Source organism: Aquila chrysaetos, chromosome 8 (genome assembly GCF_900496995.4).
Source record: "Aquila chrysaetos chrysaetos chromosome 8, bAquChr1.4, whole genome shotgun sequence".
Classification (NCBI taxonomy): domain Eukaryota; kingdom Metazoa; phylum Chordata; class Aves; order Accipitriformes; family Accipitridae; genus Aquila; species Aquila chrysaetos.
This window is the reverse complement of record NC_044011.1, coordinates 38611010-38635819: the sequence shown is the minus strand read 5'-3', so window position 1 is coordinate 38635819 and position 24810 is coordinate 38611010. Positions and strand designations below refer to the sequence as shown.

The 24810-nt window shown below is 51.4% G+C and overlaps 1 protein-coding gene across 5 annotated transcripts in view; it reads left to right on the top strand.

Moving 5' to 3' along the window:
• C2CD2L (C2CD2 like) overlaps nt 1–24316 on the top strand; it is a 31833-nt gene extending 7517 nt beyond the window's left edge. For 2 of the 5 annotated variants that reach the window (XM_030021917.2, XM_030021916.2), the window contains exons 2-14: nt 2144–2239; nt 2731–2850; nt 4726–4836; nt 5726–5839; nt 6474–6591; nt 6757–6880; nt 7426–7490; nt 8094–8221; nt 8518–8689; nt 9449–9550; nt 10161–10294; nt 10798–11080; nt 12533–15155. In XM_030021917.2, the coding sequence (XP_029877777.2) occupies nt 2144–2239; nt 2731–2850; nt 4726–4836; nt 5726–5839; nt 6474–6591; nt 6757–6880; nt 7426–7490; nt 8094–8221; nt 8518–8689; nt 9449–9550; nt 10161–10294; nt 10798–11080; nt 12533–12753 (1788 nt within the window). In that variant the 3' untranslated portion in view covers nt 12754–15155. Of the gene's footprint in view, nt 1–2143; nt 2240–2730; nt 2851–4725; nt 4837–5725; nt 5840–6473; nt 6592–6756; nt 6881–7425; nt 7491–8093; nt 8222–8517; nt 8690–9448; nt 9551–10160; nt 10295–10797; nt 11081–12532; nt 15156–20563; nt 20746–20873; nt 20992–23727 lie in introns of those variants that run through there. The other 3 variants (XM_041125334.1, XM_041125333.1, XM_041125335.1) reach the window with 3 other exon arrangements.
• Nucleotides 24317–24810: the final 494 nt, after the last annotated feature.

Genomic DNA, 24810 nt, shown 5'->3' with positions numbered 1-24810 from the left:
GTCTTGGCTCTCAGATTCCGCAGGCTTGTTGGTATGGCTGGGGAAGAACCGTAGATTCCTGTCTTGATTGCCTGTTCGAGAGCTGTCTTTACCATCCTCTGGGTGTGCTGTCGCATTTTCCCTTGTGCATAGTCCCAAGAAAGGGAAAGGAAAATGCTGAAAATGGGGTGGAAGTCTCATGGTTTTCCATAAAAGGATGATAGAGCGAGGCTAGCGTTCCTGAGTCCTAGTCCTGGAGGAACACTGTTCAGTTGCTTCCCTCTTGATAGTCTGTTTCCTTCTGTGGTTTTGTTGTTTCTGCATGGGTTCTTCCACCTTGGTGAATTTAAAAAGAACACGTCCTAATCTCATTCAGGTATAGACTTGCCCACGCTTCCTTGTGTTTCTGAATCACGGTGAACGTGAGAATGTAATACGCGCGGTGGGAGCTTTATAGCAGCGTGTTTGTGGTCAGAGCACGCCAGCATCTGAATTTGGGCAGATTCTGCTAGGAGCGTGATCTGAGGGAGCTGGCAGTGGGCAAGTGAGGGTCGGTCTGCCTCCTGGATGTGTCTCATTCTCGTGTTTGGTACTCCAGAGAATGGCTTCGGTCACAAGGTCTCACTTTTTTCTGTAGATCTTTAAATGTTAGCAGCTGGTATTTCATATTTCCTGTTGGGATTTCAAGTTACTTGCCTTAAAACCGGCAAAGACTTGGAAAGAATTGAGTTGCCTCTCAAGTGCATGCTATGCTCCTCATTTTATTTTTCTTCTGTGTTTTTTCCCTGCCTTGGCGTAATTCTAGATTTGTGCTGCCTTGTGCATGCAGTTCATTCCGAGTGGGCTGAGTAATGAGATCTTTTGAAGTTGGCCAATGCCGCCCAGTTTGGTGAGACTGTGACGTATTGGGAAGAACAGGGCAACAGCTTGCTGCTGATGATTATATACTTGAGTCATTGGGCAGAGGTTCTGGCTGTGGAGAGAAAGGGCTGTCCTGATAATCTGGACTGACCCAGGTGGGTGAATGCACAGCTCTGGTGGAGGAGGCTTGCGAGAAGAAGAAACAGCAAGCATTAATAGCATGAAGAGCAGGGAGTGATCTGACATTGTTTCTCCATTGAGTCTTTCAGTTTTGAAGTTTGGTCACTGGGAGAGCTGCCTCGTGTCTGTGTTGAGAGGAGGGCAGGCGTCCAGACTAGTTTTTGGTGGGCAAACGGCTCTTCAGGTTGTAGTATGTATGTCAATCAGATTAGTGCCCGAGAGCCCTTTCCACCCACCTTCCGCCTGTCACCTGGGTCAGTCTGTTGCAGAGGTGACAGTGCACAGTCTCGTTCACTTGAGAAAAAGAGTGTGGTTTCCCACACCTTTATTCTCCCTTTCGGTCACCCTGGCCCTAAAACAAGAGCAGCTCGGCAAACGGTCGTGTCCTTGTGCTCGGATTGCCTGCTGTCTCTCTCTTCTTGCCCCTTGTGAGCAGAGGGAATCTTTGGGGGGTAGGTTTTCTGCAAGCATGCTCTCAACTCTTTATCTTGGTCTTGTATTTCTTGAGAAGGGTTCTCTGTAGAGAACTGGTCCTGTTATATGGGGAAATCCTCAAACGAAGAATAGGGATGCTTCTGCAGTGGAGATTGTAATCTAATAAACCAGGACAGGGTGGAAAAAGGGAACGGGTCAAGCACAGGAGCTGATGTACCATAAGCTGAGGGTGGATTTTATTGTTGTTGATTGGTATTGTGGTGTGTGTGTGGGGTTGTTGTTTTGGGGTTTTTTTTTTTGAGTTGGGGCAGGATTAACACAGAGAGGGGAGAGAGAGAGAGATATAGAGAGAAGAAACAGCAAAGCTTTTGCAATGAAGAAGGGTTCACACACTTGACTTATAGCTGACTGCTATCCAGAACAATTTTCCATTCTCATTTGGGCTTGCCTGTCTGAGATTAACTTAGTGTTTGCGACTCTAAGCCTTGACTGGAGACCTTGTTTCCTTTCTCTGTATGGACAAGCCGAGGTGGGTAGAATTGCAGTGTGTGATGGTTCTGCGTGCTGGCCGGGTTCATGGAAATGGACTGGAGTGTCTCTAGGGCCCCACATAAGAATCATTTGTCCTCTTTGAAACGATCTGGAATACCTTGACCACTGGGAACTAACAGACTTCTTTTTTTCATAGAGTTCAGTGCAGATCACATTTGAAGAGGGTCCTCAGTTACCACCAGCCGCAAATATAAGTCGCGTGACATGCAAGGGACAGTCGGACCACAGCATGGTAAGGCTTTGCTGTTCTGAATTGTACGGTGTGGGGTTTTTCCATCAACTGAGGGTGTGTTCTATGGAGATTGCGGAGGCCTGCGCAATGGGGATGGTGGAACCAGGGAAATTTTGGGCGAGGTCTGTTGTAGACTTCGGAGGTCTGTTGACGAGCTCGTGAGATTGCGGCTCTGGGACTGCGCATCGGTGTGCTCTGGGAGAGCCCCGGTGGCAGATGTGTTGCTGGAGCTGGGGCGTATGGATGCCAAGCCTGAATATTGGGGTCCTACAGTGGAGAGGAGGAGAGAGCTTCTGTCACCAATAGGTCTTTACTGCCTCATGTACTGAGTCTGAAATGGCAGGTTGGCAGTGTGGAACTGGGTCTGGGAGTCTGGGAGTAAGTTTCTTTCCTGCCACAATGGGTCAACCTTGCCCATTGCTTTTAGAGGTTTTGCCATTGCACGGCTGCCTCTCACCGAGGATATAAACTCATCTTCCTTTTCTCTCTAGGTGCTGTACTGCCATCTGTCAGCTGAAGCTGTGAAATTCCCTGTCTCTGTTACTCAGCAGTCCCCGGTTGCTGTTTCTGTGGACACCTATCATGTCACTTTGGCTGTGCTGCAGGCTCAGGTAACAGTTGTAAAGTTAGCCATTGAACTTGTTCTTTCACCCGGCCCCATGCTGATCGAGGAAAGAGGACCTGATTTAGTGCAAATAAAGGCCTTGTTGTGCCAGAAGGAGGAGTGTGCTGTCGCTAATGTGTGGTGGGGTGGCAAATATTCCTGATCTCTGTGCCGAGTCCCGTTTTCTGAGTCTTGTTTTGCAGATCTTGGCCATGTAACGTAGCCATAACAAAATCCAGAGAGATTTGAGGCATGGCAGCGTTCTATACTGTGTTTTTAAGGGCGTGTTTGAGAAGCAAAAGGTCCACAGATTTCAATTCCCCTTGCGGTGTGATGGATAGGGAAAGATATGTCCTGTGCATATGTACGATTATGGTGTTGTCCTGGTTGTTGGTGTGAAAAAGAAATCCACAGTGAGGAATGGTTTGCTTGTCAGTGCTCCCCTTAGTACATTCACAAGAGTGTGATACAGACTTTTTCTGTGTGAGATGCTTCTTCCAGAACAGAAGTTCTGTGAAATTGCAATGGGTGGTAGCTCCGCAGTCACTTTGTGGCTGGATTTGCTTCTCTGGAATGTGATTTTGTTCCCATTGTGAAGAAGGGCTTGATGCTGGAGACGGTATCTCGCTTGGAGACCACGCGCTCGTCTGTGCTGTAGGGAGACATGGCAAAATTAGAAGTAACTCTGTGGTAGCAGAAGCCTATCCCATGCTATTGCAGTCGGAACGTTGTTCCTAGGATGCCTTTGCTCTCAGAAGCTTTAGTGAAATTTTCAACCAATGTTTATCAGATCATCCCAGTTTGGTTTTGTGCCTCTGTTCCACGGTCATTTAAATAGCTTCTCTCTCTCTCCTCGGCATTTGGCATGCCTGCTGCCGATGTAGTTGTGGGTGGCAACTGCCATCGCTTTTCATCTTTGTGTAGTCTCTGGGAGCCAGGTGGCCTTTGTCACATCTCATCAAGTTGCTCCTCTACTCACTGCCATTTTCTAGGTCTCCTTGTCTGCGCCTGCTGAAGTTTTGGGTTGGTTGTTCTTGTAGAGAATTGCATGTGGTATTCTAATTGAGGTCTTGCTGCTGCATTGTGAAATGCTGCTAAGGTTACCGTATGCCTGTTGGTCGGAATGCTTTGAGTGCTGTATCCCCAGTTGTGCCTTGTCTTTTTTATGCACATCGTGTTGGTTGCTTACCTGGCTACCGTGTCCCAGATCTGTCACTTTCGACTGACGACCTTCTGTGTTCATGGTAAATAAATGTCAGTCTGTCAATTGCTTTAGAACTATGTTAAATTTAACTCCCCTGTTTTTACTAGAGATACCAGGTCAGGAGATCTTTCTGTGTGGTTCTGTTTCTGTCTGTTGCGTTAACGATGCCTGTCAGGTGTATGGGTGTGCAACTTTTCAGCTGAACTACGGGATGGTGTACAGTCTGGTTTGTTGCTGGTGGCAGACTATTGGTGGCCTGGATGAGTTTTCAATCTGAGAATGATCTCCTAGAGACTCATTGCTAACTTACAAATGGCCGTACTTAGGTTTGCCGATGGTTAATTGACGTAGCTCAGTAAACACCCCGTGTCAGTGCTCAGCTCGTTCTTTTGGGTTGTCCTGCAGGCTGCTGCTTCAGCCGTAGAAATAACCTATTATTTTTCCCTCTGATGGCACGTGGGCATCCAAAGGCAGAGAGGAAGCCAGATCTTGCTACAGAGCGATGAGGCTTCTGCAGCTGCTTCTTCCCGTAGGCCCGGGACCACTTGTGTTCTTACATTCTGTCTCTTATTGTTGCACTGGTGTGAGGGCCTTTCAGTTGCTGAATTTGAAGCAGAGCAAAAAGCACCTAATGGAAACGGAAACTGTTCTTGACTATGGGTATTTGTTCTGTGCCAGGTGGAGATCCACTTGGAGGAGATACAGAACGAAGGTCTCCTGGTGTCGTGGATGTTCAAGGACAGACCAGACTTGAACCTTTCGGTTCTTCCGAGACTTCAGCTTCGCGAGGTGAGCGGCAAAGAGTGGGAGACTGGTCTCGAGTGGAGGAAGGGCGGGAAGGGCAGAAACAGCACCGAGCCAGGAGGAAAGCTGATGCAGAGGGGAGAGGTTGGCAACTCACTGTTGTGGCCCTTTAGGGCGAGGAAGGGGATTCTTTCGCCCTGGAATCGATACTAGCTCAGCTCTGTCAAAACAGTGCATCCTCAAGAGGGCTGAAGCAGGTTCTCATGTCTGTTGTCCGAGTCTGGCATAATATCTGAAGGGGAGTCTGCATAGCAAAAAAGGCCGTCTGTCTATGTAGGTCCTCCTGCCGGTGTCAGGTGTAGAGCTGCAAAATGAGCTGGGTTGGTTAGGGGTTTTTTTTGTTTGTTTGTTAGTTTGTTTCTTTTGTTTGTTTGGGTTTTTTTTCAGAGGTTAGTGTGGGGAACCCGTGGGTATTAGAGGTTTAACGATCTGAAGGTGGGCATGCTTGTGCTTCTGTGATCCAAATAGGTTGGTTGATTTGTTTGTTTTATTGACACCCTTGTTGCTTTACCCTGAGTAGATGTAGGATTTTGGCTGTTCTCCTGAAAGTGCGGTAGTACTGTCTCACGAGGTGGTGAGGAGGTGGCAAACTGTAAAAGCTGTATTGTCAAAATTTGCCATGGACAGACTACAGATGTGGAGGCTTAGTTTGCTTCATTTAGACAACTTACATTTGCCTGCAGTTGTTACATGGAAACTTTAAGCACTGGGGAGAGCGAGTACAGGATATGGGAAGAGTACCTGGGACATTATTACTGGGAGGAAGACTGTGTAGCATCTTAGAGGTTCGAGAGGCAGTTGGGGCTGTATAAGGAGAGAATGTGTGTGCCTCGTTATGACTTTCCTGCATTTTCTCTTGATTTGCGGAGAGAAGAATGAAGGGAGAGTGGATCTGTCCACCATAAAGGATCTGATCGAGGATACCATTGTCAGCACGCAGCCAGCCATGATGGTGAATCTGAAGGCCTGCACCACTGGAGCTGGTGCGGTAAGGCTCTCTCCTCATGTTCTTCTTGTGCCTCAAACACTGTGCCCCAGGGCTCTTCTGAGGGCTGAGGCTCAGGCAGGAGTCCAAGGGTTGAGACTACTCGCTTCTGGGTGACAGACGCATCCTGGCTTGCGCTGTCATAGGAGTTGGGTTATTGTGGCGTGGGGAGTAGGGATAATTAGAAACTGCTCCGAAGGGCAGCTCTGTTTGTATCTTGTTTCCTGAATGCTGAGTGCCGCTTGTGTTGAGGTGGAGCTGGACTGCCTGGGACGCATCTCTGTTTCGGCAGTCTCTCTGTTGCTCTGAACGCCAAGGCTCCGCCCAGGGCAGCCTTTGCAGACATGGAATGGTCCGTGGTTTGTTGTCTTCAGTTGTCTGACTGGCAGCCAGCAAGCTTGTTCTTGTCTGTCTCTTTTCCCGTCTGCCTTAAATTTTCCATCTGAAATAACATGGGCGCCCACTGGAGGTTGATAGCTTGGGGAACCTGTAGCATCTCTTGATGGCTCTGTGGGTATTCACGTATGTTTGTGTGAGGAGCTACCTGGTAGATGCAAGGACAAACGTCACATGTCTTGCTGCTGTGTGCTGCCGAGTGAACAATAAAGGCATCTGTCTCGCTCTCGTCATTCCTCAGGTACCCAGCAATAAGTTGACTCGAGAGTCCCCGTCCGGAGTAGCAGCAGCCCCTCTGGGTTCTAAGCTGGTGCTCCGGAATCTTCGAGTGCTGAACTTGGGCTGCCAGGAGAAGGAAGGTAAGCGTGAAAACTTTGCTGATCTGCAGGGGCGAGCATGCAGGCGGTGAGATTGGAGCCAGGGTATGTTTTGGGTGGGTTTGAACGGAAAAGAGGGGCATGTGTCCACCAAGCCGCTGCCTAGTATTGATGAGCTCATGTGTGGGCTCTGTCCCTCTGTTGCAGGAGTTGGGGAGATACGCTGCGTGGCAGAACTGGACAGCCCACCACAGCAGAAGCAGACGAGGCCGGTGACAGCTGGCACTGCGGGTGCTGCAGCAGAGATGGAGTGGAATGAGGAGCTCTTTCTGTAAGTGTTTGCCATCTTTCTGACCAGCATGGCAGAGGCAGACTGGCACGGTCTCTGGGTGTTGTTACCGTGCCACAGTAACTGATGCGGATGGCGCAGAGGTGAAGTCTGTGCTGCAGGGCATCATGTGTTTGTGCTGCCTGCATGCCGGGCTACCGATTCTGGTGATTGGCCCCAGCTTGCATATGTATTTCCCGCTCCTTGGGATGCCATCCCCTTTAACTGGATGGGCAGAAGCACCAATCGTGGGCAGTGTGTGCAGAAGGCCTGGAGTGTAAATCTTGGCCTTTCAGACAGATTCCCCTCTCAGCTTCCCCTGGCAGCCTACACAGCCCTGCAGGGGACATGAACCAGAGTTCTCCTCTTCTGTGTAGTTTGCTGCCCCTTGTCGTGTCCTCCAAAGTAGCATGCATATGCCGGAGCTTTGGGAAAGGTGACGAAGCGTGTGAGATTTGAAAGAGGGAAGATACAGAATGAGGTTGTTTGCTCTGGGGCCGTTTTGCAAAGATTGCCTAATACCAGCCTGTCTTTTTCTGATTCTGCAGGGAGTTGGGACCTAGAAGTAAAGAGCTGAAGCTACAGGTCCTGGGGAACAGTGATGGAGGGGGAAGTGAGTACGGACCACCGTAAGATGCATTGTAAGACGGGGAGACAAAAATGCCTAAGGGACTTTCTGTGCTTTGAGCCTGTGGTAGTTCTGTGTCAGTACAATGCATGATGAACTCTGCAAGGGATTTTTCATACCTGTCTTTATGTGAGCCTCTGACTGCGTGAAGTAACTCTGGAGTCCGTTCTCCTTAGTGAAACGCTCTTACTCTGACCTTTTTGGTAGCCGGGAGGTTCCTGTGGCCCGCCTGTCTCCACTCTGAAACGGGGAGAGGGATGTGAGGATTTGTCCCTGTGTATTGGAAGAATGTTGTAGAAGGCTCTTAACTCTGTTCGTTTATCCTCAGTTGGGGACTAAGCACAGCACCTGTGTTTTAGGAAGGCTGCGCAATGGCCACCTCTTTAAGGCAGTCAATTTCTGGATTGGTGAAGAGGAGCGGAGGAGCGCTGCCTGCCCCCTCCCTGCCTCAAACCTGGGAGCTACCGGAGTTGTGGGGATCTGCTTCGTTGGCCCACAGGGCTGCTTCCCAAAAGCAGAGGTTGCCTGGGAGACATCTGAGGTGCCGAGGTCATGTGGTGTGTTTTGTTTTCCTGTTCGTTCTTGCAGATGTGCTGCTGGCACATGCCACACTTTTGCTTGATTCTTTGGCCAAACAACCGTCTGGGAGACAGGTCTGCTCCCTGGCCCCAGGAGCTGGGCGGTCACTGGCAGCTGAAGCTACTGTTATATTGGAGGTGAGCTCACTACTCTGTAAGCTGGGCCCAAATGTGTGCTCTGAAAGCGTTCACGATGTGAGCCTCTAGCTGGAGACGAGCCTGATTGGGCCTGGGCTCATCACAGGGGACTGGCAGACCCTTAGACCAAGGAGGGGTGTCGCCAGGCCCTCGGTCCCTGACCCTCCCTCTGTTCAACTGACGTTGTAGCGGGGATGGCTCCTCGGTGCCCAGAGCAGTAGCTTTTGTCACCCGTATGCCTGCCTTTCCATCTGGGAGGAGTAAAGCCTCTCTGAGCTGTGCTTTACTCTTTGTAGCTGCTATTCCAGGAGTCTCCCACATCATTGAGTGCTCAGCACGCCACATCTCTGCGAACCAGCATTACTCCCACGAAGAAGGTGGAGATGGACCGGACCATCATGCCCGACGGCACCATCGTGACTACTGTCACCACAATTCAGTCCCGGCCCAAGGCAGACTGCAAACTGGGTGAGGCTGCCCTGCAACAGGCGTCTTGTACGGGTGGCCGCTATGGGGGTGCAGACTCAGCTGCGATATTCCCAAGGCCGCTTGTGCTGGTGGTAGCAAAACTGTTGGGGTTGTTGCAGACTTGCACCTTGTGTGGTGCTTTTGGCTTCTGGGTCTGAACGTGGGCATTGTCGCCGTTCCCTTAGCGTCTTGTGGCTGGCTGGAGACTTGTGCGTGGCCTTGGGGGGCGGGAATTGATACAACCCTCTGTTTGGGGGGAGGTGAGAGAGGGATGAGCCTCTCTGATACCCTTTGGTGGTGGGAGGTCCCAACTCTAACGTGTATGCCACTGCGTAACCTCTGCATGGTGTCGAGCTAAGCGTTGTGCCGCTCTTCCTCTATTTTCTTCACTGCTGAAGAAGTTATGCTGTATGTTCTCAATGCGGAGCCGAAAGCATGTTGACCTTGCTTACTAGCGGTTGTTGCTGCTTGCAGTCTGATGTCCTGATGAATGTGGTGCTGGATGTTCCACGAGGTGGGGCTGGGAAATGGCATGAACGGGGTCTTGCGATGGGGCTGCTTCATGTGTCTTTTTCCAATAGGCTTCTTACTACTTTGTTGCTGCAAAGCCTCATGGAGCCAGCCTCTGCAGGCTCTCAGTGTGCGCTCAAGGCTTTTTGGGGGGTGCGTGTAGAGGGCCACGATATGGTAGCGAAGTTGCCTAAGATTCGCCTCTGCTTACTGGTGTCTCTGTGTCTTTGCCTTTCTTTTGCCATGAAGATTCACCATCGAGGTCTCCTTCCAAGGTGGAAGTGACTGAAAAGAAGACAACAGTGCTTTTGGAGAGTGGCTGCCCTCGCAGCCCCTTGCCCAGCAGTAGCCGTAAGTGCTTGGAAATCCGAGGCTCTTACCGGAGCGACTGTGTTCCTTAGCCTTTTTTGGAGAGTAGGAGTCTGAATGTGGGTCACTGAACTCATCTGCGTTTGCTGCAGAAGAGAATGCCCAAGTGAAGGTGGGGTGGAGGGGTGGTGGCGGGTGGGGACAGGTAAAAGAAATTCCACTTTGGCTATCCAGTTCATGACTCTGGGTGTTTCCTTGCTTGACAAGAACATTCTGGGCTATCCGGACCCAAAGAGCTTCGCTCACCATGTACTCGGGGCTCTCATTGTCTCCAGGACAGAGTGCTGCAGCTGCGTTGACGGTTTATGGCCAAGGCTGCCCAAACTCTTGGGAGTCTTTGGAAGTCTTTGTTGAGAGGGAAGGACATTTTAATGTTATGCCTGGTGGGAAACGAAACTTTTCAGGTGCCTAAAAGAGCCGAGACCTATATGGAGCTTCCTTCCTTTGGTTTATTCGGGCAAGTCCATAATAAATTCTGTTCTCTACCTTTGTGCGTGTGTAGTTGCCTATTACAAGCATCACGATCAGCAAGCGACCTCTTGCCCGTGCTGAAGGTTGCTACTTCAAGCATTGGTATCTTTCTTGTGCTCAGGGGATAGCCGTATGCCCAATGGCTTGGATCCGGTGGCTGAGACGGCGATCAGGCAGCTAACCGAGACGAATAACAAGACCGCCAAGAAGACCCCAACAAAACGTAGCACGCTGATCATCTCAGGAGTTTCCAAGGTCTCTGGTAGTTAGGGGGCTCCATTTCCAATCTGGGAGGTTGTTTCTAGGGATGTGTGCGTGAAAACACCCTGTCCCGTAGGGACCAGTGTGGGAAGGTTCTAGCACAGACGACTTGCTTGGCAGAACGCTCTCGCTGCTTCCTTGCAGCTTGTTGCTGCTTCCCAGTGAGTGTCAAAGGTACCTTGCCAGTCTGCAGGGCAGCTGCCAGTGGGAGTTCACAAAGGGCAGCCACAGAAAGGGAGGCTGCTGCCGTAGCCGGTTGGGAACCTTGTGGAGAATCTAAAGGAGTTCTCCTTGGACTTGCTTACGGGAGTGAGGGAGGTGCTGCAGAATGCTTTGGAATCTGCCACGTTCCAGTGTGTTTCAGCAAAAGCATGATGATCACGCATCGGTGCTGTCTAGCACTGATGATCGGAACCGGAGCATCCATATGTAGGTATGGATGGAAGACGGGAGATGAATGTGATCCTTTAGACCCTGTGTGTCTGACCCCCCTCCAGGTACCTATTGCTCAAGATGAAATGGCACTTTCTCTGGGTTATGCTGCATCTCTGGAGGCCACGGCATATGGGGATTCTGCGGCAGAGGGTGTGACTGACCGGATGCACGATTCTACTGAATCGTCACAGCTGCTGGAAGCGTTGCCATCAGGACAAAGGGCCAGCCAGGAGCTGGATGAGACGACGCGATCAGATGTCTCTGAGAGACCATCAGTGGAAGATGTTGAGTCTGAAACTGGCTCCACGGGAGCCCTTGAGACGAGGAGCTTAAAAGATCACAAAGGTAAGGATGAACTGTTAAACGGTAGCTAACGTTAGCCTGTGGTGTTAGCCTGTGGTGCTTGAGGACAAAGGGACGTTTGAGTTCCTTGCCTGAGCGTGGGGGCTGCAGCTAGCTTTTGACATGGCAAAGAGTGGCTTCTGCTGGGGCCTGGAAGAGCCTGTCTCTCTCCCATGCTTCCCACTGGAGCGTTTCCAAACTCCTCTATTTGCAGGTGTCCGATTCCTGCGGCCTTTTCAGTTTCTGTGCTCTCTTAGATGGGAGCCCTGCGCAGCTTGCATGTTCCCGAGAACCTGTTTTCTCTCCCTGGCCTCTGGGTCCGCAGATCAGGCACATGTCCATAAATAATGATCCTTCCTCTGAATTTGGCTGCCTCTGGCGTGGAAAGGGAGGCTGCCCGACAGTGTGGATTGTACAGGCCTCGATGTCCTCCCTCTTTGTCTGTTAGCATCAAAGCAGCTAGCGCCTCTGACCTGTCGTATCGTAGGATGTCCACACAAATTCCCTGCTTCTAAATGATGGAGTGGGCCTGCCCCGATGGACCTGCTGTTCTGGACTTTCTAGGCTTGCATTAATTACGAGGATGGTGCACCTTGGATTTGTCTGCTTGTAGCTATGACGGTTTCTGTTAGCTACAAACTTATATAAACAAGCGCAAGCCAAAATCTCAATTGCTCAGAATACAGGAGTGGGACGAGTTTTGTGGTGGTTGTACCCTGGTACAACCAGGTACGGTTTGAACTGTGGTGGCCCCCTGTTTGCACGTCAGTGGGTAGAAAGGTGTGTAGCCCAGATTCTTGAGAGACATGGCGGGTGGGGAAGAGAAGGAAGAAAACAGAAAGCAAGCCCCCTGTAATACTGTTGTAGCTTTGTATGGCGTGCAGGTTTTGGATACGCCTTTTTGCACCTGTTTGGGGCTGACGGCGATTGGCATCTCCATCCTGTCTTGCCCGCTCCGGAGTCATTGCCGTTATTTGTCTCCAGATTTGGGCATCATGTGAAAACCACGGGCAGTTGTTCCGGGGGCTTGATGACTGGCTAATCTGGGTGCCCTTGAGACAGGCTAGTCTGAGAGGCCTCTTCCCTGGTGTGTTTTCCTCCTGGTGTCTCCATGTGGAGACATTCTCACTTGTTTTCCATTCATACAAGTCTTAGCTTTCTATTACAATTCTGCACACTTCCAGCGAAGGGAGGACATTGTTCTGTAAAAGGAAGTTTACGCAGAGGGGACGCGTGACGGTGTGCTTAGTGAAGCAGCTTGTTGGTGTTGGAGTCTGTCCTGAACGTAGACTTTGTCTTGCGGTTGGTTGCCGACCTGCTGTGCACTTCCGCCACTTGGGGCGGAAGAGGTCTTTGAGAGCTCATTTGAGAGCGGCTGGGGGCATTGCCACCCCGGAGACTCGCCAGGGGAGGATACTATCGTGGTTTCCGTCTCCTTCCTTTCTGTCTCTGCAGTTAGCTTTCTTCGGAGTGGTACCAAGCTCATCTTCCGGAGAAGGAGCAAGCAGAAGGAAGCGGGCCTGAGCCAGTCACACGATGACTTGTCCAATGTCACCGCCAACTCCGCCGCCAGGAAGAAAACCGGCAGCTTCTCCCGCCGCCTCATCAAACGCTTCTCCTTCAAGTCTAAATCCAAACCCAAAGCTAGTGACAGCACAACAGCAGGTGAGAACTGAAGGAAGGAGAAGCCCGTCAGAAAGATTGCGCAGAGATCTTTTTCTAGTCTCTTGTCTTCCCACTCCGCGGTATCTGTGACCTGCTGTCCAGTTCCTTCCAACCTTGGCTGAGGGAAGACACCCCAGTGCTTTATGCCGTTTGGGGAGTGGAGGTGGCGAACCTGGGGCTTAGGCTGCTCGTCTGCCTTGGCTTATCCTTCTCCGACTGTCGTACCCCACCGTGCTCTCCCAGAAAAATTCAGGTGGCGTGCTAATCCCCGCGGGGGTCCTGGGAGCTGCAGGAGCGACTCTGCCTGTGTAGCTGTCTGGCATTGCTGGTGTGTCCTGGAAAGGGGTGGGGGGCAGCTCTCAGGTGGCGACCATCAGAGTTAAAGATCGAGAAACTACTGGGTTAGCTACGTTGCCAAGAAGTGTGGGCTGTAGCCTCACTTGGCTCTTCCAGCGAGAGAGTGTGACGTGGTCACTGGCCATCTAAATGCTCTTGTTGCTTCTGCTTGGTGCAGAGGCTGTAACCTGACTGAGGCGTGGTGGGGGGCAATGCGTTCCTGGGCTGTGAGCTGGCGGGAGAGCAAGCTGCATGTTCTCCACCTGGCTCTGCCGTTGGAACAGTCTCTGGGTCGGACAGCACTGACGGATGCCTGCTTTCTGTGCTATGCTGATGAAAGAAGGAATCACAAAGAAGAAGGAAGTTTTAACCACTGGGCGAGTTTTTGTAGAAGCCCAGGCCCTTGCAAGAATGGCTGGTCGGTGCTGCCATGCTGTGACGCAGCTCTCCTTCTGCATCCATGTTCTTGAACGGGGAAGGGTCCCTGCTGCATGTGCGCACCAGCCGTTGTACGAGCGGAACCGTTTCCCTGGGGGGCATTCCCGATGGGGCATCAGGCTGTCTTCCGGACCTGCGGAGCACCTGGCCTCTTGCGGTTCTCGCGCTGAGGACCGGCACTATGCTGGGGATGGATGGCGAGGAACGTGGTGATGCTAGCGAAAGGGGAGTCTGACATGGAGCCTGAAGCGACGTGGAGCCTGAATCCATGTGATGGAAAGAGGCAAGAGTTTACATGTTTTCACTTGATGAAAGGGTTTCCTGTAGCTTCTAGAAGGAGCCTTTCTTGATTGCATCTGGTATTTCCTTTCTTCTAGCAAACCTGATCCACCATGTTCAAGCAGTGGGCATTTCCACAGCGGGTATTTGCCGAGGGAGAGGCACGCAGGGGAAAATCGACTCCTTGCACAGGAGGAGACTGCTCTTCCAGACGAACCACTTTCTGGTCTCCTGACGCGCACGCATTGTGAATAACCCCAGAGGCCCGGTTCGGATAGCGTAATGATGCTCTTTGGAGAAACACTCATGCCCTGTCAGCGTGCCTGGTTTCAATGGAAACTCCTGCTCTCCTGTGAGTTGTAGAATTAAGGAGATAGGGCAAAGGGGAGGAAACACCTCACTGAAGAGCAGTCGTCTGGGCCTGACTGGATTCGCTAGCTCTGCCCTCCTGTTACGGTACCTCCTGAGGTGGGGGCTGTCGCCCCGCTTTACGCAGGATGCGACCAACTGAAAAAGCAGTTGTTCTCTTGATGGTGCACATAAAACAACATGTTGTGTTCTTCAGAAGGACAAATCCTGGCTTACAGATACGGCTGTCGTGTGCCATTTCCAAAGACTGGAATGTGTTTGGTATGCCGCTGTGGAAGGATTCGCAGCTGGGAATTTCGGGGCATCTCTTGAAAGTGTCCGGAGGTAGCGAAGGCCAGAGTCACCCAGGGCTTGGATTGAAAATGCCAGTGTGTGCCAGCAGGAGGGACTCTATTTCCTGTTTTTCCTGCTGATTCCCTGAGAGGTTGGGCATGCGTGAGAAATTGGACTGGTCCAGCTGGCTGACCAGGAATCTCTTCTCCATCTGTTTGTTTTGGTCCGGGAGTCTTTCCGTCATCCCCGAGCTCTTTCATGTCTTTTATCCTTTGTTTCTTTCCTCGTCTGCACGGTTCTGTGGCTTTGTTTGCAGCTCCATGCGCTGCAGATGTCGGAGCACTAGCTGTTTCTCACTGAAAATCATTTTCCTTGATGGAAGTGACCGGTTCGTGCTGCAGCACTGGTGGAAGTTGGCAATCTGTGGCTCGCCTCTAACAATCCGGCCACCGGTTTGACGTAGCCTTCCTTTGCTGGGTTGGTGCGGCGTCTGATGCAGCGCTGTCCTTTGCAGGCACGGCCTTGCTCCCAGAGCCTTGGGGTTTGGTTCCAGTTTGGCATTCTCTCTTGCACCATCCCTGCTGTGACTCCGCCTCTGTTGCTAACAGTACTTGATGCTCTGTTTTCAGTTTTTGTTTATTCTTTTTTAATACAATGTCAAGGTTGCTGTTGTGGTTTAACCCCAGCTGGCAACTAAGCACCACATGGCTGCTCGCTCACTCCCTCCAGTGGGATGGAGGAGAGAATCGGAAGAGTAAAAATGAGAAAACTTGTGGGCTGAGATAAAGATGGTTTAATAGGTAAAGCAAAAGCCATGTGCACAAGTGAAGCAAAACAAGGAATTCATTTGCTCCTTCCCATCGGCAGGCAGGTGTTCAGCTATCTCCAGGAAAGCAGGGCTCCATCATGAGTAAGGGTTACTCGGGAAGACAAATGCCATCCCTCTGAACATCCCCCCTTCCTTCTCCTTCCCACAGGTTTATATGCTGAGCATGATGTCATATGGTCTGGAATATCCCTTGGGTCAGTTGGGGTCAGCTGTCCCAGCTCTGTCCTCTCCCAACTTCGTGTGCACCCCCAGTGTACTCGCTGGTGGGGTGGGGTGAGAAGCAAAAAAGGCCTTGACGCTGTGTAAGCACTGCTCAGCAATAACTAAAACATCCCTGTGTTATCAACATTGTTTTCAGCACAAATCCAAAACATAGCCTCGTACTAGCTACTGTGAAGAAAATTAACTCTACCCCAGCCAAAACCAGCACAGCTGCTTTGAATGAGAAGTGCTGGCTGAGCCCAGACAGCACCTCTTCTCTAGTGGGATGGCTGTGAAACCTTCCATCAGAAACGCTGGTTTGAATGGAAAGGAACTTTGAGAAGAGCCAGCAGCTCTTCAGTTGCGGCTTTATCACCTTCCACAAGTCTCGTTTAAGAGTCCTGTATTCTTTTCTCTACACAGTAAGAGCAGCTCGAGCTGTCTCAGTGCAGAGCAGCTGGAGGCGAATGCCTGAGGCTCCCACCCGTGCTTCCGCAGCGTGAGTCTGGGGCTCATGTACATGAGGAGGTCTGTGAGGGCTAGTGAGTGTTGTCCTTGTTGCTGTAGACCAGAGGCAGAAAAGGCGAGCGAGGTTCTTGTCTGACAAACACATACTAGATTTCAATCAGAATATTTCAGCCTGGCTCAGAGGAAGGAGGCGATAGGAAAGCTAGGAGTAAAACCAAAACTTGCATTCCTCACTGGCCCTGGGGACCGAGGATCCCTTTCTGGCCGTGTTAAATGGGCAATTTCTGCCACATGTCCATGGGCTTTCCTGAATTTGTTCCCAGTTTGTTGGCTCCGGGCTATTGATGAATTGCAGCGGAGGTACTGCTTTTGATTTTGAGCTTTGACCTGGCAGAAGTCTCATCTGGGAATCGCCTGCACTGCGGCCTGTGGAACGAACGGCACATGGGACGCATGGCAGTTGGTGTCTATCTTCCCTTGAATTTCTGGCAGCGCTTTTTATCAGGGGCAGTAAATTGCTATGGAAGTTTGTGTCTGGTTAGACAGATTGCAAAGGAAAAGGATATTGTGAAGTGCTGACAGAGTGCATCCCCAAACATTAATTCCTGCACCCGCTTGTGTTTCCTAGCGGAGATGTACTTTCTGCCATTTCATTTCTTCTCAAAGTCCTATAGCATAGGACTGATCGTAACCTTTTATCTTCTTCTAAACGTTCTCGGTAAGTGCAGAATGTTTTTCAGAGTGTTTGGGTAAACGGCTCTTTGAGGGACAGAGGGGTAGGGGGGAATGGCTCAGCTGTGTGCACTGGGAGTTTTTTAGTTCTGATACGCTCCCAATTAACGTGTTGATCCTTTCTCTTTGTATCCGTACATGGCTTCCTTTCTCACACGCACAGTTGTTTTCATCCCCCAAGTAGCAGGCGGCTGGTTTTGTTAGTCCCAGCTATGCGAGCACAGGTGACTCCCAGCTTCAGGAAGCTAAGAATGGTAATGAATCCGCTTTGTGGGGGAGGTGTGATTATTGCTGTGAGAAACAATTCTTCTATCCTAATCTCCTCAGAAAGAAAGGGAAAGTCACGCAGGTGTTTGGCCTCCAGAAACTGTAAAGACAGTTCCAGGGAGGTTTCCCCCCATAGAAGTGCTGCTTAAAGAAATCTCTTTTGTATTTAATACCTGCTTGTGCTTCTGGCTTTATGACAGAAGAAATGCTATTTGAAATCCCTCTTTAACTTCTTCTGGATACCCATAGCCTCACCTCGGTGCCCTTGCGGGGTCTGTGGCATTTCATAATGCCTGGGACCACAGAGCGACCCCAGTGTGCGGCGCAGGCCGCCATTGAACTTTTTGGACTCGAATGGTCTGCAGTTGCCAGATTGCTGTCTCAGGGTAGGCTCAATATTTGCACCTTGTGAAATCGGTCCTTGACCGAATGTATGGGGGAAGAGGAGCGGCAGAGCAGCAAGCTTGAATGCACGGAGGCTTCTGAAGGAGTTCAACCTGCTTATGAGGGCCTGCGTTCCAAATCCTGTGTTTTGCTGCCAGCTACAGAAGTAGAAACAGTGACTGGTAAACGAAGCCAAAGTATACATTTTGGGTTTGGGTTGTTTTTTTTTTTTTTTTTTTTTGTGGGTTTTGGGTTTGTTTGGGTTTGGGGGGGGGGGGGGTTGTTTTTTGGGGTTTTTTTTTCCTATTTTGGCTGAACAGAGTTACTAGAACTTTCCTATGCCGTGTATTTTTACTTCTCCAAAGAAAATAGATTTCTCTAGCTCTAAGTCTGCTTGTAAGTATATTTCTGTCTGGATACATCCTCTCCTTGTGTTTTGGTAAGGCTGTTTAAGAGCCTCCCTGTTGAAAAAGCCCTCGGTGTCAGCCCGTGAAGGGTATCCTCTTGTGGCGAGAGAAAACGGGCGTGGGAAGAAATGGAGGGAACCGCAAAGCCTCAGTGTTTTGGGGGTGCTGTAGGCTGTAGCATGATGGATGTCTGACTGAGGCCTGATACTTGGAGAGGGTGCTCAAAGGCCACACGTATTTGAGGGCAGAGGGATTGCACGCGTGCACGTGTGTTTGCATGCTCTCTGAATGCCTGTAGTGGTCATGCTGCAAAGTGCCTGAGGACAACAGGGCCGATTGGTGGGTCGGGAGAGCCGCCTTACTAGCTTCTGTGGCATCCACAAAATATTCTTACATGGACCTCCGCAGGGGCAGACTTGAGCAAGCAAGTCCAGCTTGTGCCCCTGCAAGCACCCTCACGCTGCTTATGTAGTTGAGGATGGGTTTTTAGGCAGATTGGCTGAAGTGGGGGAGAGCGAGGGGAGACTACTAGGGTAGAGAGCTAGTCAGAAAACAGTTCAGTGGAGGAGAGCGTAATGAAAACTTCTTCAAACCAATATGAGGGCCACAGGCATGCACTGTTTCTAGACTAGAAGCAGGCGCACAGCAAAGCATACGCTTAGAAATGTTTTCGTTCCGCTTTTTTGTCTTTAGCGATGCAGTTTCCTCCCTGTGACGGTTTCTCTCAGTTCATTGTTTGCTAAACCTACAGAGAAGTCATTTCTGGGTAGGTGGTGAGATGCTTGAATGCTGGGTGGCTGGCATTTGCGTGTTTTGGGATCTTTTGCATTGTTCTTCTCTCCCCCCCCCCTACGTCACGGTGAGTGTCATGGTAGAGTAACAATCCCAGTGGTGGTCAAACTTCTGGAAAAGGTCTTTGTGTACTTGCGATATCACAGCTCCTTCTACAGGCATGACTGATCTATACCACCTTTCCTTGCTCGTACAGGTAACGGACCAAATACCCACGCTGAATTTGAATTAGCACCCCTCCTTGTGCGTGCTCTTTTGTACTTTGATGCCTTCTCTCTGGGTGGATTATTTTAACCCCAGATTGTTTAGAGGAAAAAAATAGGAACTGTAGCTATTTAAGAGATGAGAATAAAATTACTTAATTCGGACTAAATGAATGAAGTTTTTGCACCTTTGTAAATGTTGAAGAAGAATTCCATTGCTGTGTAATGGCTGAACCTGTTAACTTATTAAACCACGTGGAAATCAAAACCTGACCCTGAGTCTGACTTCATATCTGCTGGAGTGTGGTGAGCTGGGCTTTGGCTTTCTAGACGTTCAGGGAGGTAGCTGTGATTTGTAGCCCTCTTTTGTAACACTGTCATCTCGCAGCAGCCCTTTTTGCCAGATGCAGATACACGGGTTTACAGTCTGTAAGACCACGGCAACGACTGTAGCCTTAGTGGGAATCCCTTGCCTTCTAGAAGCACCGAGACAGCGACATCAGCCCCGGAAGGCATGAGTGGTGCCGAAACCTTTGGCTGACCCTGGATATATGGCAGTACCCTGGGAGGGTCAGTTACAGCTTCTCGGGGCACCCTAGCGGAGTGGGGAGAGCCCTGCCCTCTCCCTCATTAGTGCCTGCTTTGGTATTTTCTTCTCCCTTAGCCTGCCCTGCTTTCCTTTGTTTCTTGTCCTGGCTTTGTTGCAGGGCCAATAGTTCCAGCTGCAAAGTCAAGGCAGGCCAGAGAGGCGGTGGCTTCACGTTTCTGTTCCAGGAAGGGCTCATCCTGCGGGGAAGGAAGTGGAGTCGGGCCAAGACGCTGGCCTTGCTGCCTGGGGCGGGGGGCTCGTCTCCCACACGGTTTCTGTAGCGTGAGATGTCCGACAGCCGTAATCCGCGCGTTCTGAGCGGCAGAAGGGCTGTGAGGGGCTGGGAGACGGATGTGGGGCTGTGTGTAAGAGGGTGAATGAACAATTGCGGCCTGCCGCTGGCAGGGGCACGGCAAAGGGGGGGATCGAGGCGTCAGGACACGGAGAACGCGGCCTTGGAGCCGTCGGCCGGCGGAGCAAGCCGGGAGCGGTAGTCTTCCGGCACCGGCCTTCCGGGCGGCAGCAGTCGTTTTTGGGGCTTGCGGCGACGCGTAGGCTTTCTTCCAGCCGCTGCCCGCGCGGGAGGTGCGGTTTCCTGCCGTCGCTTTGCAGCTTTTTCGCGGGAGGCCCGCGCCGCCCCCGTTCAGCGGAACGCGGCAACTCGATCGAGCCGCCGCCTTCGCTGCCGCCACCCCGGTGTCCCGACAGTCGGTACTGCGGGCCTGGTGGCGCACCGGCTTTGCCGTCGCTGCCGCCTTATGACGTACTATGGTGCTGCCGCCGCCGCCTTATGACGCCAATGTGGTACGGCCGCCCCTTGGCGAAGGGCGGTAGCGCAGCGTGCAGATTGCGCGTGCGCAGTAGCGCTGCCGTCCTCCCTGCTGCCTCCCGTGGAGTGGTAGGAGGAGCGTGAGCATGAGCCCGGCGCTCGCGCATGCGCATTGTCCCGCGAGCGGCCTCCGGCCCCTCCCGCGCGGCGGGCGGCGCATGCGCGGTGGCCGGGAGCAGCATGGCGGCGCCCTTCCTTGCGGCGGCGGGCGAGGGCCGGGACCAGCGGTGTGGCGAGGGAGACCTTTCGGCGGTCGCAGGCTCGGGGGTGTCTCTTGGGGCGGCCCCGAGGACTGAGTTGCCCGATCCTCCTCTGGGGGTGTCGTTGACTGCGTCAGGCTTAGGTTTGCTCGCGTCGTCCCTGGCTTGCTTTGTTATTGTAGCAGGGTGGGTGAAAAGGGAAGGGTCTAATATTTGTCTTTTTAGACTAGCTGCTGTTGCTGAAGCTGAAGAGAACAGAAAAAGGCGAACCAGCTGAAGAATGAAGCAAAGCAGATCCAGCTGGAAGCTGCCTCCATCTGCAGAATAGAGAAACCCTGCCTCTTTGAGTGAGGAACGCTCCTAATTAATAGATCTCGGCAGATTACATCACTAACGTATAACGCAGGGTCTGTATATGTATCCAAATATATACAGTACATCTACGTGTTGTGTGTGTGTGTATGTGAGTGAGATGCTGTGTATCTATTAACCCTCACATTTAAAGAGCTGTAAGACACTGTCTGTACTCTCTTAGACAGATGACAGTTGAGTAACCGGCGCTACAGAAGAGGAAGGGGGGAGAGAGCGAGATGGAGAGAGAGAAGTGTCTGAACTGTATGTTTCTCCAGGTGGTGCCAAAAGTGGGAGCTGCGGTGAGTCCCAGGCCCTTGGGCATGCGTCCCCCTTCTTCCACGTCCCGGTTCCTCCCCGCCCTCTCTGCATCCCCCACCCCTCCCAGGTCCCTGCCCATCTTTGCTTTTCCCTGCCTCCGTCTCTCTGTTGCACTGTCCTTCATTCTTCTGTTGTTCTCTTTTGGTCTGTACGCCTGGCTCCCTGTCCCTCTGTCTGGCTCCCTGACCTTCTCTCTTTTCCTCTCTGTAGTTTTTTCCACTTACCCATACTCCTGTTCTCTCTATTCTTGTGCCCAGCTCCCTGTCCCTCTCTTTATCCCTCAGTCCTGGTCCCTGTTGCTCTTTCTGTCTCCCCACCTCTCTGTCCTTCTCCCCGTCCCTATTTTTCTTTCCCTGCTCCCCGTCCCTCTTTTTGTGTCTCTGTGCTGTTCTATGCCCCTGTCCTTCCCCCCCCGCTCCAATTCTCTGTTGTTCTCCCTGCCTGCCTGCTGCTGCCATCTCTCCCCTGCCCGTCCTGCTCACTGTCCCTCTCTTTTTTCTGTATTTCATTTTCTTGCTGCCTGTCCTTCAGCTTTTTTTATATGTCTTGTCCTCCTTTTTCGCTATTCCTCTGTTCCTGTGCCTGTCCCTCTCTTTCTCTCAATATCATTCTGTCCTGCCTCCTGTCAGTATTTTTATTTTCTCTGTCCTGTCAGTGTGCCTCTTTTTCTGTCCCAGTGTCCTACTCCCCGTCCCTCTTTTTCTCTCTGTTCTTCTTGTTCTTTCCCCTCACCCCCCGTTTCTTTTTCTGTTCTCTCCATCGCTTGGTACTGCTTCCAGTCCCATTGTTTCTTGCTATATCGCTCTGCTCTGCTCTCTGTCCCTATTTTTTTCTTACTCTGTCCTGCTGCACATTGCTGTTTTTTAAATCCATTTCTGTCCTGTTCCCTAGCCCTGTTTTTTTCTGTTACTCTATCCTGATCCCTTTCTCTGACAGTCCTGCTTCCTGTAAGTCTTTTCTTCTTTCTCTGTCACGGTCCCTGTCCCTTTCTGTCTCTCTTCCACTCTCCTTCTTCCTTTCTCTCTCACTATTCCTTTGTTCCTTCTGCTTCTTTCTTCATCTTTATCCTGCTCTGTGTCCCTTTTTTCTTTTTGTCATTCTGTCCATCTTCTTGTCCCTATCTTTTCCAGCTTTCTTTGCCCCGCTGCCTGTCCCATTGTTTCTTGCTGTATCCCCTGTCCAGCTGGCTGTCCCCTTACCACCCCCCCTACCCCTCCCGCCCCTCCTTGTTGTCTGTCCAGCTTCTTGGACCTTTTTGCTCTTCCTCTGTTGCAGCCCTGCAGTTTTTCTTTCTCTGCCTTTTTGTCCTGTCCTGCATACCTTCTCTCTGTTTTCAAACCTTTTCTCCTGTTCCCTTTCTTTGGTTTCTCTCTCCATCTCTATGTCCCATCTCTCTCCTCCCCCCCATCCCAGTCCGCATCAGTAGTTTTTCCTTCTGCAGCTATGCTCCTGCTTCCATCATCTTTCTCCCTCTATTTCTCTCTCCTGCTCCCCATCTTTATTTTTTCATGCTCCATATGTCTGTCCTGCTGTGTGTTACTGTTTTTGTGTTCTCCGCTTCTTTGTCTGCCTCCCTGTCCCTCTCTTTCTCTGTTCTCTATCCTTCCCCCCTCTAGTTTTTTCCTGCTCCTTCTCCTTTTTTCTTATCTGTCACCCTGTCCTGCTTCCCGTCCCTTCTTTTTCTTACTCTGTCCTTCTTCCTGTCTTTTTCTCTCTCTGTCTCTTTGTCCCTCCTGCTTCTTTCTCCATCTCTGTCCTGCTCCCTGTCTGTTTTTCCTCTCGTCATCCCTCTGCCCTGCTTCCTCCCCCTGTCTTTTCTGTCTTTATCTCTCTGTCGCGTTACCTGTCCCATCCTGCCCCCCACAGGAGCGGCACCCAGGCACGAGGCTCAGGGAAAAGCATCCTGCGGCCGGGAAAGGGGGGGTGGGGGCTGTGTGGGGGTGTGGGTGGCATGGGACTGGGGAGTCGCGGTTTGGTGTGTAGCAGAAGGACACTGAAGGGTGGGGAAGGCTCTGGGTCAGCTCGGGGGGGGGGGGGGGGGGCTGTGCGCGAAGAGCAGGTCCCAGGGAAGGCCACGGCGTGTGTGGGGGGTAGCAGTGCGGTCGTGGAGAGGTTCTGGGGATGGGGGTGGGCATGACATGTCGTACCGGAACCAGAGCGGTCGCGGTAGAGCCCTGTGGCCATGTTGGGGACTCTGGGCTCCGTGGTGGGGGGGAACGGCGTCCCCACAGGGTCAGAACTCTGAGAATGCTGCAGCCTGTGGCATGCCACATTAGTTTCTAGTGCAGGCTGGGACGTGTAGTTCTCTGCCAGGTTTTCAATCCGGTATGCAGTGCTCTGTGGCACGCCTGGAACTCTATTCGGGTGCCAGTGTCTTCTCACCCCATGACGAAGCCTTCGCATGTCTGTTCCTTGCCACCATGTGCTGCTCACACCCAGCTCCATGAGTCGCCAGGAGCCGCGCGGTGTCCCCGGTTTGGTGCAGAGGGTGTTTCCCGAGAGCAGTGGGATTGGGCAGGGCTGGAGCCATCCCGGTTGACAACAGAGATGTGGGGAGGGTATGGAGGCAGAGGGTATTGGCAGCAGTAACTTAAGTCCCTATCAAATAATTACTGGCTGACTAAGGAGATTGGTATCGACTCTCGGGTCTTGCTGTTACTGTTACAGTAACCTTTTGTCAAACATCAATGAAAGTTACAGCAGAATCTCATTTGCAGATGAAAGAAGCCTTCTCGACCCATCCGTATCTGGAGCGATGTCACTCTGGAAGCCGGAGGCTGGGTACATGTGAAACACCACCAGAGGAAGAATCCTCTTGCACCTCAGTGGAAGGGTCCATTTCAAGTACTGTTAACCTCACAGACGGCAGAGAACGTGGAAGGAACGAAAGCCTGGATACGGGTGGCACATTGTAAAAGAAGTACATTGTCGCGACGGGAACTAGCCCCGAGCCAGAAGCGGGGAATGGTACAAAGCAGACCGTTTCCCTCAAGGTCAAATATGGACTGGGAAATAGGAGAGTGTACACCTCTCAAACTGATGTTGAAAAGGAAATAGTCTAGTGAATTACTCTAGCGAACAGTATAATTGGGAAAGTTATACTGACTTAGAGATCTTACTGAGATTTCTGGTCTCTTTTCTGTTTGTAACGTTATTTTTCATAATACTCATTGTGAACCACTGTCAGGTTTTAAAATACTATGGAGATACTGCCTGTTACATCTTTGCCCTGCGCTGTAAGAGGGATGTGCTTTAGGGCGGTGTAATTCTTAGTACAATCTCTTGCAAAAAATTGCAAGATCGACGCATTCTTTGGATTGTTGGATACGTACAGCGTTGGCTGTCTTCCCACTGACTCCGGGCTCCGCTGCAGGCCCACACGCTAAGCCAGATCCAGATGCGTATAGCCTGTTTCATCTCGTGATGTTGGCTGCAACATCCAATGTTAATTGGGAGCAGAGCAGGTGAGCGGAGCGCCACGGCGCTTCCGAGGGGGCTGTCATCGGTGTCGACTGGCGTGAAATCGACTGACCAGCACTCTGTCTGCAGATGAGGAAGAGGAACCGTGCGATTGCAGTGACATCCTAGTTAGCTTGGGTGGTCTTTGTCGAGGACGGATTCTGATTCCCAGGCCGCTCAAAGCTAAGTTGAGGTACCAACGCTATCCACACGTGGGGTGGCAGGAAGGGGTTTTACATTCAGTGCAGTGGAGAGGGCAGTTTGGAACAGGACACGCTTGGGCAGAGAGAGGGTCCATGTTCCTTTCCACAAAATATGTGCATCTGATGGGCAGGGCAGTT